General features: G+C 42.6%; 1 protein-coding gene across 1 annotated transcript; it reads left to right on the forward strand.

Annotated features, from left to right (window-relative positions):
• The first annotated feature begins 7,830 nt into the window (after positions 1-7,830).
• On the forward strand, positions 7,831-8,151 carry LOC129764416 (60S ribosomal protein L34-like). The gene has a single exon (XM_055763474.1). It carries the CDS (start codon positions 7,831-7,833, stop codon positions 8,149-8,151), a length of 321 nt encoding a protein of 106 aa, XP_055619449.1.
• The last annotated feature ends 7,259 nt before the right edge of the window (positions 8,152-15,410 follow it).

Here is a 15,410-nt window from a genome sequence, read left to right on the forward strand (position 1 = left end):
TTAAGAACGAGCTTGTTAAACAGGGTCCGGCAATTGAACTGCTTCATCACTTCAATAGTAATTATTACGTTGCACAGAAAATTGTATTTGACGACCCCTCGTCAGTTTGCTTACATTGTGTCTTAGCTGCAAGTGGATGTATGTGTTACTTTTGAGATCGAGTGTTATCCGCAAATATGGATATCGAACAGAAACGTAGTGCTGTAATTGCCTTGTTCCTAGCTGGGAAATGTCAGACAGACAAAGTTCGTGAGCTGTCCGCTATACCTGTGTGCAGAAGTTTTGTACACCGTACAGTTAAAAGATACCTGGAGACCGGAAGTACCAAAAAACGATATGGTGGGGAACGTCGAGCTACTGTGGTGACACCTGCCATGGTGAAGATCGTCAAGAAGCGCCTTAAGAGAAATCCTCGACGTAGTGCCACTAAATTGGCGAAGGATCTCAAAATATCGGATCGAAGTCTCCGTCGGATCCAGAAAGATAAACTACAGACCAAACCTTACAAGATCCAAAAGGTTCAAGACCTTTCGATGAGGCAAAAACAAGAACGGGAAAAAAAGAGCGAAAGCGCCGGCATCGGTGATGGTTTGGGCCGGAATCACCCGTGATGGCCGGACTCCGCTGGTTTTTGTCCCTGAAGGAGTGAAGATCAACCAAAATACGTATCGAGAACTAGTTCTACAGAATGTCGTCGAACCGTGGGCACGTCGTCATTTTGGTTCCAGAGGTTGGGTTTTCCAGCAAGACTCGGCACCGGCGCACAAAGCGAAGAAAACCCAACTTTGGATTGCAGAGAATTTTCCAGGGTTCATTGCGAGTTCGGAGTGGCCGGCGAGTTCGCCGGACCTGAACCCTATGGACTTCGCTGTCTGGAGTGTGTTAGAGACCGAAGTCTGCTCTAATAAACATGAAAGTTTAGAAGCCCTGAAGCGAAATCTGACAGCAGCCTGGGATAAAGTACCACAAGAGCATCTGCGGGCCTCTTACGATGCGTTCCTCTATCGTCTGCGGCGAGTGGTTAAACTCAAGGGCGAAAAGGTTGAATTGTACCAGTGAATTTTTAAAAAGTGATTTGTTTTGAAGCAAAATTGAGTAAATTTGAAATAAATTTTGTTTGCTTTGATCAATTTATCAGTTTGTTTCAATGTAGCACTTCAATTGCCGGACCCTGTACAGTAAAATATCAGGAGCATGTTTGGACATGAATTTGATGATGACTTCCTTCGTGTTAAATCGCGTATATGTTTAAAATACAGATTGAAGGACTGATACGCTCAAACACATTATCTTGCACGAACCTGTTCAGGTTTTTTTACTTTCAGAATTTTTCATCTTGTACTTTTTGTACTTTTTTATTTTCATCTTGTGCACATTCATCGTCTTGATGAGTTTTTATAATGTACAGCAATTTTCTACTAAGATATAAGTCATTCTCAGGGTTGCCACATATACAGAATATTCTGTATTTTACAGATTTTACGCCAAATTTCAGATACAGAATCTGTATATACAGAGTTAGAGATTTTTTGCTAAGATACAGAATTTAAAGATATTTTTTCAAATTCAAATTTAAATTTTATTAATTACAGTTCATTTTCTCTGTCGGAAGACAGATTCTTACTAATAAACTTTGTTTTTTTTTATCGTTGAGCCATGAAGATATGTACCTTGATTTATAAACATGTATATGAAATATCGCCTCACTTCTCCATTCCTGCTAAGGATGTTTTTGGGATACTTTTTGATAATTCCACATTCATCAGCATGTGTTGAGTGAATATTCTCGCTTCACAGTGCCAACAAAACAAAGTTCTGACATCGGTTGGCTTGTACAATGATGGACTCTATTTTTAAGGCAAAGAACTATGTATCGGCTCAAGGAAGAGCGTCAAGGATGAAATTGACGGAAAATTTAAGAAAAGCAAAGTTCAACAAAACCATGTATATATACAGCCATTACATGCCAAACCGATATAGTGGTTCTCAGATTTTCGTCAAACGTGGTAGTTTTGTTATTTATCGCAAATCATTAGACCTTTTTTTTCATTTTTTTGTTAGCGAGACCATTTCCATTTTAGGATGGTCCGAAAAATCAATTTTTTCGCATTTTTTTCCAAAAATGACTTTTTTTTTAAAATTCATAACTTTCGAACCACTAGACCGATTCAGATGATCGACATATCAAATTAAAGCCAATTAGCTGGTCTTTTTTGGAAAAAATACTACAGTAGCAGAAAATTCGAATCATGTTTTCGTTATTATTGATTGTGTTTGTTTTTTATAGTTTGCATGGTTTCGGGACCAAAGGCGCTATTTTTTTAATATTTTTTCTGGAAAGCTGAGTATTTTTCACTTAACATATCTCGAAACTAGGGAGATTTTTTTTTCGTTTTTGAGTTATGATTTTTCAAGTTAAAAAATTAATTTTTTCCCATTTTTTCCACTACAAAAAATCATAACTTTTGATCTACTTGACCGATTCATATGATCGATATATCAAAATAAAGCCAATGAACTAGTCTTGTTTGAAAAAATATTACACTCTGAATAAAAATGGATTTTGTTTTCGTAATTATTGATTATATTTGTTTTTTATAGCTTACATCGTTTCGGACCAAGGGCGCCATATTTTTTTATATTTTTTCTTGAAACCTGAGATTTTTTCACATAATATATCCGAATACCAGAGAGGCGTTATTTTTCGTTTTTAAGTTATGATTTTTCAAAGTTAACATGTTTTCAGTTTTCGTTCAATATTTCTATTCGACTAGACTGGATGTATGTGACTTTAATCCAATTGATTGGCAAGTGTGTTATTTTTTCAAAACAGGCTAGCTAGTAGACTTTAATTTGATATGTCGATCATCTGAATCGGTCCAGTAGTTCAAAAGAAATAAATTTTTGACAAAAGTCCTTCTTGGGACCCATCGGGTAACTTTGAAAAATCATAACTCAAAAACGAAAAAAACGCCTCCCTGATTTTGAGATATGTTATGTGAAAAATCCTCAGCTTTCCTTAAAAAATATAAAAAAGTATTGCACCCTTGGTCCCGAGACCATGAAAACTATAAAAAAACGAATACAATCAATAATGACATAACCAAAACCTGGAATTTTTGCAAGCGTAGCATTATTCCAAGAATGACTAGTGACTAATTAGCTTTAGTTTGATATGTCGACCGTCTAAATCGGTTCAGTAGTTCACAAGTTATGAATTTTTTAAAAATGTTATTTTTGGAAAAAAAAGGGAAAAAGTCGATAACAAAAAAATAAAAAATGGTTCTCAGGTTCTCAAATGGGGATCAACACTAGGGTAGGAGCCTACCTGTTGGTCTCAAATGTTCCTATCTCACGCCTCCACGAAGATCATATGACGACATTTTTAGATCGGGCGTGAACTGGAAACACACACCTGGTCTTGGCTCCGAGAACGGGTGTCGAAAGTGGCTAAGTGAGGGGGTGCGAGCGAGTCAGAGCGCTATATCTCTCCCGGGGAAGGCCTCCCGGGTCATGGAGGCCTTGCCAACCCGCTGTCTCCCGGGCAAAGGAGATACACCCAGAAAATGGAGCTACGTTCACGAAGAATACTCAGAATGCGATCGCCCGAGGAGGGTCCCCGAACTGGAGCTGGTCCTGGAACGGGCGTAAGAGCGAGCGGCCAGCGGCTGGAGGGCGATGTGCAAGAGCGGGCCACCAGCCGGGTTCAACCCGAAGAGCTACCGCCACACGGAAACAGCAGCCATCGACATCACCAACGAAACGCTGCGCCTACGAGGCGTGTTGCGACTGTCAGACGACAGTCGTCCACACTTGTGGGTACTACTAGGCGACGGATCATGTGGACACATGAAATGAATGAATTCGTGATCCGCGCCTATTACATCTGCACTGCTTTGGAGACGGACATGAGCGGTCGCCCTCGAATACTCGCAATGTTCGAGGAAGCGTATCCAGAGTTCATCGGGAGGCTTGACCAAAACGCGATGAACGCGAGGCGTAGAGCGATTGTACGCAACAATATGCTCTCCCAAACGCAAGTCGACGAGATCAAGCAGCAGGTGCAGAGAGAACTAAGCTCCAGAACAAGCAGAGCAAGCGATGTGTCGAGACGAAGTTCAGTACGGCTGAGCAATTCATTCGCGAGTGGGGCACGCGAATCAGCACCAGTGGAGGCTACAGTACAACAACCCCCTGAGCCGGAAGATCCACAGCCAGATCAACAACTACTACGCGATCTGGTCTTCCATTACGACGAGGCGATCTCACAGTTCCGCGACACGGATCCTTTGTCGCGCCCCAGGATCCCGAAGTTGCAGCATTCCCGCAGGCTGACAAGTGCAGTAAAGCTCATGAACGAGCACGTTCTTCCGCTGCACTTGGTTGATGCTGAGAACATGGAGGAGCTGCAACTGAAAGTTTACTGTGCTGCTGTGGCGACCGCCAAAAGTTTAGGATACCGTATTAGGCCAAGAGGCGGACTGCTCCAACATCTCCGTGAAAGGCGTGAGCCTCCATGGCGAAGGAGATTGGAGCAACGGATCCTAAACAAGCGCGCCGCAATTGGAAGACTGATGGCGTACAAAAGAGGCAGCAGATCGGCGAAATTATGTCGCCAAGTTGCTGTGATCGTGCGGCCTACTGAACTTCGCCAGCTGGGAGCTCACCAGCTGACGGAAAAACTCGACACACTGGTACAGCAATTGAGCGTCCTAACTAAACGGCTGAAACGTTACTCTGACTCTGCAAAGCGCCAGGAACAAAATCGGATGTTCAGAGATAACGAAAAAGCGTTCTACGACCACATTAGCGACGAGAAGCCCGACTACCGCGAAGGTTTGCCAGATATTAGCGATGTGACGAACTTCTGGGCTGGTATTTGGGAGACCCCAGTAGAACATCGCGACGGGCAAATGTGGTTAAGACGGGAGGAGGAGAGTTGTGGTGAAATTGGAGAGATGCCAGCTATCATCGTCGGAGAGAACGATGTCCGCGAAGCCTCGCGGTACCTGAGGAACTGGGCAGCACCGGGCCCCGATGGTGTCCAGAACTTTTGGCACAAGAAGCTGACCGTCGCACATCCAAAGATAGCTGAGTGCTTCAACAAGGTGCTACGTGACCCACACAACCTTCCTGAATTCGCCACCCGTGGCGTCACCTTCCTCCTCCCGAAAGACAGCAACACATTGAACCCATCAAAGTACAGACCGATAACGTGCCTATCGAGTCTGTACAAAATACTGAGCAGCATAATTACCGCCAAAGTTTCTGCTCACTGCGAACAGCATCACATCATCGCAGAAGAGCAGAAAGGATGCAGGAAAAATACGCATGGCTGCAAAGACCAGGCCATCATCGACGCAGCCATAGTCGGCCAGGCGGTATATAACCAGCGGAACCTAAGTATGGCCTACATCGATTACAGGAAGGCTTATGACTCCATACCTCACTCGTTTCTCGTCCGGGTATTGGAGCTCTACAAAATTGATCCCGTCGTCGTTAGGTTCCTGCAGCATGCGATGAGGCAGTGGAGTACGTCTCTGCACCTCAGTGATGGGGAAAATGTGTTGCAGTCTAGAACGCTGCAGATAAAGAGGGGGATATTCCAAGGCGACTCTTTCAGCCCGCTTTGGTTTTGTCTGGCACTGAACCCCCTCAGTAGGACGCTCAATAGAAACGGTCATGGCTATAAAATAAGGTATGGCGACGGCGCCCACGAAGAAGTGACCCATACCTTCTACATGGATGATCTCAAGGTCTACGCTGATTCACGTCAGCGTCTAGCGTGTAGCTATCCGGGTTGTCGAAGACATAAGCAGGGACATCTGCATGGAGTTCGGCCTCGACAAGTGTCGCTGTGTCCACCTGCTGAAAGGACAACTTACCGAATCCGGAGGCTACGAGGTCTATGACGGCGAGTTTATAAGAGACATGGTTCGTGGCGAATCCTATAAATATCTTGGATTCCGGCAGCTCACCGGGATTCGCCACTCCGACATCAAGACGGAGCTGCGAGACAAGTTCTTGAGTCGAGTGAACTGTGTCCTGAGGACTTTCCTCAACGCGGGGAACAAGGTACGCGCGATCAACACATTCGCGGTTCCCCTGCTGACCTTCAGTTTTGGTGTAGTCAAATGGAGCAAAACCGACCTAGAGGACCTTGAGAGGAGGATGAGGAAAGCATTTAAAGAGGCCGGAATGCACCATCCTCAATCGGCACTGGAGAGAGTTTCACTGCCACGCAAAGAAGGGGGACTAGGAATAGTCGACATATCTGCACTGTGTGTTGCCCAGGTACGACAACTGCGCGAGTACTTCGCAGAACGCGCCAACCAAAACGCGCTATACCGGGCTGTCTGCGCCGCCGACAGAGGATACAGCGCTCTGCACTTGGCGCAAGCGGAGTACCAACTCAACTGCAATCTGCAGACAGTGGAGGAGAAGATTGCAGCTTGGAAGCAGAAGGCAGTGCATGGTGCCCACCCCCATCAACTGGACCGGCCACACGTCGACAAGGCCGCATCTAATCTGTGGCTAACGCGTGGTGAACTCTCTTCAGTAGTAGAAGCCGACATGATAGCCATCCAGGACAGGATAATGCCGACGAGAAACTGCAGGCGGTACGTCTGGCATCAAGACGTTGATGACATTTGCCGGATGTGTCATCAACCAGGTGAAAACATAGAGCACATTATGGGAGGCTGTCCCGTTTTGGCCAACGCAGCCTACACCGAGCGCCACAACAACGTGGCCCGTATTGTTCATCGACAACTGGCGCTCCAATGTGCTCTACTGGAAGACAACGTACCAAACTACCGGTACCTGCCTGCACCTGTCCTGGAAAATGACCGTTTCAAGCTGTACTGGGATCGCACTGTTCTGACCGACCTCTCGATCCACCACAACCGCCCAGATATAATGGTTTACGACAAGAGCGACCGCAAAGTCACCATCATCGATGTCGCTATTCCACTGAACCAGAATCTGGAGGAGACCCACGGTCGCAAAATCTGCAAGTACCGACCATTGGCCGTGGAGCTCAAGGAACTGTGGGGGCTAAGGGAGGTCCCAAGAATTGTTCCAGTCGTTCTCTCTGGAACTGGAATTATCCCGAAGACACTTCTGGAAGCGCTAAAGGTGTTGAACATCGAGAAGGAATTGGCCGGCATCCAAAAGTCGGTCATCCTTAGCACCTGCGCGATTGTCCGACAATTCCTCGGTCAGGACTAAAACAGCACGAGCATGCAGATACGTGCATTCCGCAGAGCCTAGTCCCCCTTTGGCATTCAGAAGCCCGGGGGCAGGTGAAAATTCTGGCTAGGTTCGCCTAGTTAAGAAGTGAGATAAGTCTGCCAAAAAAAATACGTGTCTAATGATTTGCGATAAAGAATAAAACTACCACTTTTCACAAAAATCTGGGAATCTCTATATCGGTTTTATATATATATATATATATATATATATATATATATATATATATATATATATATATCGATATCGGCCACTTTGAGAAACCCTGTACAACATAATCAAGTGAAAAAATCCGAACAAGCGAAAAATTCTGTAATTATATATATATATATATATATATATAAATATATATATATATATATATATATATATATATATATATATATATATATATATATTATGAGAAACCTTTTTAATGATTTATTTTGTTGTATTGATACGACTTAAGCAAACCTTAAGCTAAAAATACAAATATACATCATTTTACTGTATCAAAAACTTGTCCATATGTTGCAATTTCATATGCGTTCTGAAATACGTGGAAGCTTGAATGATTTTTTTCCGTCAAGAGCCATCAAGATGATTCAGAGATTGACACTGAGAAGACGTCTGTCTTACAACACCAAGTCTAACAAGCGACGCATCGTTCGTACACCTGGTGGCCGCCTTGTGTATCTGTACGTGAAGAAGCAGCGTATCGTGCCAAAATGTGGACAGTGTAAGGAGAAGCTCAGTGGAATCAAGCCATTCCGACTAAGCGAGCGTCCGCGTATGTGCTGTCGTCTGAAGACCATCACTCGTACCTTCGGTGGAGTTCTGTGCCATCGTTGTCTGCGCGAACGCATCATCCGCGCATTCCTGATCGACGAACAGAAGGTCGTGAGGGTACTGAAGGCCTAAGAGCTCGGTTAGCCCGACCCCCGGGGGATCGATATCGGCCACTTTGAGAAACCCTGTACAACATAATCAAGTGAAAAAATCCGAACAAGCGAAAAATTCTGTAATTTATTTATTTCATTCGAAATATTTAATTTATGATTGTAAAAAATCAAGGTAGGACAGGATAGTTTCATTTGTTCAATAATAGTGTTACCAGAACAAGCTTGAATCGATTTTACACATACGCTATGAAAATTCCGGAATATCTGTTCGTGCGTTCGCTAAATTGCTGAATTATCCAAAATCCACGATGCTGACCTGCATCAATTTGGAGAACGTATGAACAGGAGTAACTGATCCCAAAAACCATTCTAATGTGGCCTTTTTCTGACAACCAGTAGTTGTCATAGAGAAACGCGGCAAAATGCAAAGAGTTTTCAAATCTGAAGTACAAATTTGTTTAAGTGTAAAATGTTCAAATGTTTAAATGTTTCAAATGTTGAATTTCGGTTGATTGATTCAATATGTCTTCAATAAACATAATACTCCGTCAAGTCACATAAGACCAGGTAAGACAAGGAAATTCACCTCAAGCTTATAAGAACCAGAGAACGTACATCAGAAAGGTCAGAACTCTGGCCTGGGGAAGTAAAATGAACAGGTCGGAAAATTTCGATATTTTTTCTAAGAGCAAATTAAAAATTTACTATCGCTCTATTCCTGGAGCATATGAAGCTATTCGAGACACTCTGTTATGCAGAAATTGCCCTCTCGGTTACCATTTGGATGTATTTTTGTGTGCATCGGATTGATGTAATAATTCTAATAATTCTAAGAGTGGTTAGCATATATTTTGTTTGATGTCAGCTATTATTTCGCATAGAAATTATATCGTTTTTTAGGGGAGAACGATCGACGATCGAATGTTCTGTTTGGTTCTGTTTGATCGAATGTTCTGTTATATGATATATTGGGTTGGGGAAAAAGAAATGTCGTATATTGTCAATATAAGACAACATTTAAACATATCTTGTGTTGTACTTATCGCATCGGATCATACTATACGGCTATTTAAAGACGACAATCTGTGCTACAAGTGTTTTGACAGTGTTGTGATTGTCCTTTTCAGTCTTAAGTTATAGCTCGTCAAAGATGAAGTCCACCAAGCAAGAAATTCGCCATATTTTACGTTTTTACTATCTGCGAGGTAAAACTGCAACGAAAGCGGCCGAAAAAATTCGTGTAGTTTATGGACCCGATACTGTAACGATTCGCACAGCACAGCGTTGGTTTGATCGATTTCGTTCTGGTGTAGTGGCTGTCGAAGATACACCCCGTACTGGTAGGCCAGGAACTGGGTATAGACCATAAAACCGTTTGGAACCATTTGCAGATGATTGGATTTCAAAAAAAGCTGGATGTATGGGTGCCACACGAGTTGACGCAAAAAAAATCTTTTAGACCGAATCAACGCCTGCGATACACTGCTGAAACGGAACGAACTCGACCCATTTTTTATGAAGATGGTGACTGGTGATGAAAAGTGGATCACGTACGACAACCTAAAGCGAAAGAAGTCGTGGTCGAAGCGCGGTGAGCCGGCCCAAACCATCGCCAAGCCCGGATTGACGGCCAGAAAGGTTTTGCTGTGTGTTTGGTGGGATTGGAAGGGAATCTTCCACTATGAGCTGCTCAACTATGGCCAGACCCTCAACTCGGTTCTCTACTGTGAGCAGCTTGACAGTTTGAAGCAGGCGATTAACCAGAAGCGGCCAGAAATTATCAATAGGAATGGTGTTGTTTTCCACCAGGACAACGCTCGGCTTCACACATCTTTGATGACCTGCAAGAAGCTACAGGAGCTCGGTTTGGATATCCTATTGCATCCACCGTATAGTCCGAACCTGGCTCCAAGTGATTATCATCTCTTCCGGTCCATGCAAAACGCTCTTGGTGATACTAAGTTGGCCTCAAAAGAGGGTTGCGAAAACTGTCTGTCTGAGTTTTTTGCAAATAAGGAGGGGGTGTTATATAGGTGGGTATAATGAAGTTGCCTTCTAAATGGCAACAAGTTTGCGAACAAAACGGCGCATATTTGACTCATATTGGATAATTTTAAGTATGTCAAATAAAGCGTCAAATTTCGATCAGAAATACGACATTTCTTTTTCCCCATCCCTATATTAACTCATCACACGGTACTCGCCCATGTTCCGAAATGCACTACTAAACGTGCCTCTCGTCTCGGCGAACGGTGTAATTCGTTTGCAAGCGAGACTGAGAGTAGCAACTGTGGGCGGAGTCACACGAATCAAGCAGCAAACAAAAGTTTGTGAAGCGATACCGCATCCATTGCTATTTTTGTGTATGTGTGCGAATAACGAAAACGCGGCAAAGCAGGTAGCTCGACCCGTTTGTAAAACGCAGTGTCAATGGATCTGTTCAACTGAATGTAAGAGGAAATATCATTGCGTTGGAATGTGCTTATCTTGTACAGTTACTATTTAGTAATGTAGTTTTCGAAGAATAACTTATAAGAATTAAAGAACGGAGTTTTCTGTCTCCTTTCAACTGTCAAACTATTGCAGCAGCCGTTCTTCTACTCTCGGATCCGAGGTACAATACGCGTCCATCCCCCACAAACGCAGCCGTCCGTGGTGACGCGTGCCAGCTGAAAACACTTCTCGTGTTTCGTAACACGCCAAACCGAACGCAGCGCCTTCCGGCGTAAGGTCACCATCATATCCGTAAATAATTTCTACATTTATACTCCGCCACAAAAAGGGGCCGATTATGGCCAGGAAGTGTCGTACGAAGTGGCTGCCGACTGCCAAGATTAATGGTCGATTTATGGAGATGGAATTAACTGAAACTGCCAAAGTCGATGGGTGGTCCTGTTTTGTCACGGTTCCGGCTGAAAATTTTCACTAATCCAATGTATTCCATTGCAGGATTTTCGAGTTTGATGAGGATTAACTGCAAAACCGTGAAGATTTAAATCAGTCGATTTGCTGTCTTACAATCATAATCACATATCATTTCTAGCTTAGCAGGATCAGGAGCTAGTAGGAGCATATCCAGCTTCGATAATACTTGTTCTTGTTTCAGGAAAACATCGAGAGTGATTTGTGTTCACCTTCAACTGGTTCATGTTTGATACAAGCCATATGGCAAATCGTGCCCACTTGCCGCAGTCGATCAATTTATTTATCAACAAAGATAATCCAATTTATTTTAATGCCTCTTAATGCACCATTCGCCAACACGTCCTAAGTGCAACTCGCCCAGCGTCGTCCGATCTTCTGGCAGGGATGTGAACAAACCAGGAAACCACTTTTAGTCCCCTACATCTGATTTTATTTTGATACACTTGTTGGCATTATTATCATCATACCAACAATAACCCAGCAAGGAAGGAATGTCGCTCGATGTGGCGAGGGGACTGGAAGTCACTTTACCCTCGCTCCTTAGAATAGATGTTATCAATCTTGTTTTCCCTCGAGGGGATCCTTATTTCAATGCTCACGAGGAACTTCAATTCGCAACTAATGGGTTCTTGTTTTCGTGAGGGGTGAGAGGTTCTGGTTTTGTTCTTTCCTTCTGAATTTTTTGCTGCTGTGAGTTAGTCCAGATTAGCATTCAGCCAACCTAGGGAAGATTTGCCAGAATGAAACTGGCTTGTGCCACGAATTAAGCAATTATAAAGCGTGATTGTGGGTGGGTGGCGGTTGTTTACGAATTATGATTTATGTTCCGATAAAAATTGAAACCACCAGTTTAGTTGAAATACATTTTCTCCTCCCAGTGCGAAGCCAATCGACGAAGTTTTTAAAATTTCGCGTTTGCAAGCAAACATATGCACATAAAATATTTGGAAAAAAAATGTGGTAAACTAGTATATCAGAGTTCCAAATAAAACATATACAAAAGTACTCTTGACATGGGTACAACTCAATGAACTGGAAAAAAGGTAATGAAGATGGTGGTTCTTCGAGCGACATAGCATGCGCTGCCATAACTATTTCTCAAATATTGACGTCAGTCGTTGTGTTTATATTCGATTGCCTACACAAATCCATGTGATAATGCAATTTTCAGTATGTGTTTTATCAATGAAAAACATACGTTTCATTGAAGTTCCCGCTGATTATGAATATAATGTGACAGCATGCAGTGGATATTTGTGAAATTACGTTGAAAAATGCGAATAAAAGTGATATTTCAGCAAAACATTTCCACTCCCCCACGGCCATAGAAACGAACGAACTTTCATTAGTTTTACCATACTATATTGATATTATTATGGCTCTCAGTGTCAGTGTGAGTGATGTGGGAAAATAGTGTTCAATTAAGCAGCATTTCACCGGAAATGTTGATGGTTCCGAGGACTAAGAATACAACTGCTCTCTGGACCTTTTTACCATATAAATAATGGAAATAACAATAGAATTGCCATCTGTTAAAAAACAAACCGTTGCAAGATTTCATGAGAAATTGAGCTCAAATCATCATGAAACCGTGAGTATTTTGACCATTGTTTTGTTTCTTTCATATACATTTCATAGAGAACGCAAATAATTACGACACGAAATTTTGCATGCGAATACAAGTATACTCCGCCTACTGCTTCACCTCGATATGTACCTCATTGGGTACAACTGAACTACTGTAATTACCAATGAATAGAATATGATTAAAATTAATAAAGGAAAAAAGCTGGACTACTATTCTAGAATGGAAATCAGGCATTTTTGGGAAATATTCCGTTGATTTATTTTAAAAACCATGATTGAAATGTGTCCCGAATGGAATGGAAATGATATTTTGCCGTGTGGTTCGAACGCAAGCAGAGTTGTATAGATCATATATTAGAATATTTGTTTTGCTCCATTGCTTCATATTAATGTTATCAAATCAATCGAGTCAAATTTAAAAAAAAACATATATTACTAATGTTTTCATACTGGATATTACAGGGCCTCTGCTCTGTCGATTTTTTGACGTGGGACTACGTCCAACCGGAGTATATGGGGAGTAAAATTAAACCTAAACACAGAACATGCAGGAGAAAATGAAAGATTCCGAATGCCTATAACCCGAACATTTCGTACTGGATTGGAAAGATGTTGGCATCAATTGATAGGGAATATTTCTACGCTTCTATCGCAATTAATAAAATGTTATTTTTCATTAGAGAAACAATTGAATAACTGTAAAATGTTAAGTGTTATCTAAACGCCCTAACTGCCTTGTTTTGATTGGTCCGATTTACGGTTTCCCCAACACAGCCATCAAAACCAAGCAGCCTTGGGGAAATATGCATTGCAAATAAATGAAAGTTGGGGGTATTTTTGTTCCGACTGGAATGTGTTTCCCTAACACAGAGTTCAAATCCATGGAGCGTAGGGAAATTGGCATTGCAAATACATGTAAGTCGGGGGCATTTTTGTTCGGACTGAAAGATGTTTGCCTAACAAAGAATTCAAAATCATCATACCAAACGTAAAAGGATGACAGTCTTAAATTCACTTGTAATGAAGAACATAATATCTATCACAATAGATTTTTTTTCCCAAAATATATTTTTTATTAAGGCACATGTGGCGTTAGCCTGACGGGGCCGGGAGTCCAATATTTTGACAAATTTTGTCTTACAACTATGTTAGTAATATGTAACCGATTACTCGCGGTTGGCTCGAGGTTAGTATTACAAGTGTTCTCATAATTGGTATGTTGCAGTCTTCGATGCTCTATACGTGTGCCCGACACGGGATACTTCCTATTGGGATGCAGCTGACCATTAATCAGCAACGCTCCCTAGTCTGTACCCCATATCTAGCGTGGTGCGTCTTTCTCGACTCGAGGAATCCAGGATAGAATGGTCACTAGCCGGCGCAAACATCAGCTCGTGTAGAGTTGTCATGAGCGGTACAATCTTTGGCTCTTGTTGAATAATCAGTGGACTGCACAACCTTCGGCCCGTGCATCTGTAAAGAGTGTGTGTATGTATTGCCGCGACTATGTAAAAGTTTATCGATCGGATAGGAGGGATATGAAACGGGGACACAACGAAGGAAACATCATTAAACGTTGACATCGGCGTTTCTGAGGAACAGGTATAGATGAAGCAGAAGATCAGGATCCCGGCTACCTAAGATATCCCGGACGGGGATATCCGATTGTGTGCCTTTTGCTCTCAGTGCTCTAGAGAGCTGAGAGCGAGCAGCATGGAACCGGATACACGACCAGACAACATGCTCGATGTCGTGGTAGCCATCGCCACAATCACAAAGATTGTTTGCTGCGCGCCCAATGCGATAGAGATGCGCGTTTAGGTTGTAGTGATTGGACATAAGCCGAGATATCACGCGAATGAAATCACGACCTACATTCAATCCCTTAAACCAAGCACTCGTCGAAACCTTAGGGATAATCGTGTGTAACCAACGACCGAACTCATCTTCACTCCACATGCGCTGCCAACTAACGAGTGTGTCCTGACGAGGAATGTGAAAAAATTCATTATAATCAATTTGCCTTTCAAAAAGTGTGCCTTCTGAAGCGCCCACCTTAGCTAGCGAGTCCGCTTTCTCATTCCCCGGAATCGAGCAATGAGAGGGAACCCATGCTAAGGTAATCTTGAATAATTTTTCGACCAAAACACTCAATAGTTGTCTTATTCTTGTTAGGAAATAAGATGAGCATTTATCAACTTTCATTGAGCGGATTGCCTCTATTGAGCTGAGACTGTCTGAAAAAATAAAATAGTGGTCGATGGGCAATATTTCAATGATCCCTAATGCGTTATATATCGCACCCAGTTCAGCGACATACACGGAACAAGGATCTTTGAGTTTGAAAGAGGCACTGGAATTTTCATTGAAGATGCCGAAGCCAGTGGATCCGTTTATGAATGAACCGTCAGTAAAGAACATTTTATCAGATCTAACTTTCCCATATTCTGCCGAAAATATCGGCGGAATAGAATCGGAGCGTAGGTGATCTGGGATTCCATGGATTTTTTGTCGCATGGACAGATCAAAAATGACAGAGGAATTGCAGAAGTATGGGAAGCAAACTTGGTTGGAGATGCCTGGTGAAGGGTGCACGTCGTGGGTAAGGTACTCATGGTATAAAGACATAAAACTTGACTGAGGAGTCAGCTGGAGTAGATTTTCGAAGTTATCAATCACCAATGGATTCATGATCTTGCAACGGATGAGAAATCTGTAGGATAATTCTGTGAACCGAAGAGTAAGCGGGGGTACTCCTGCCAAAAC

Source organism: Toxorhynchites rutilus, chromosome 2 (assembly GCF_029784135.1).
Source record: "Toxorhynchites rutilus septentrionalis strain SRP chromosome 2, ASM2978413v1, whole genome shotgun sequence".
In the NCBI taxonomy this organism is placed as follows: Eukaryota; Metazoa; Arthropoda; class Insecta; order Diptera; family Culicidae; genus Toxorhynchites; species Toxorhynchites rutilus.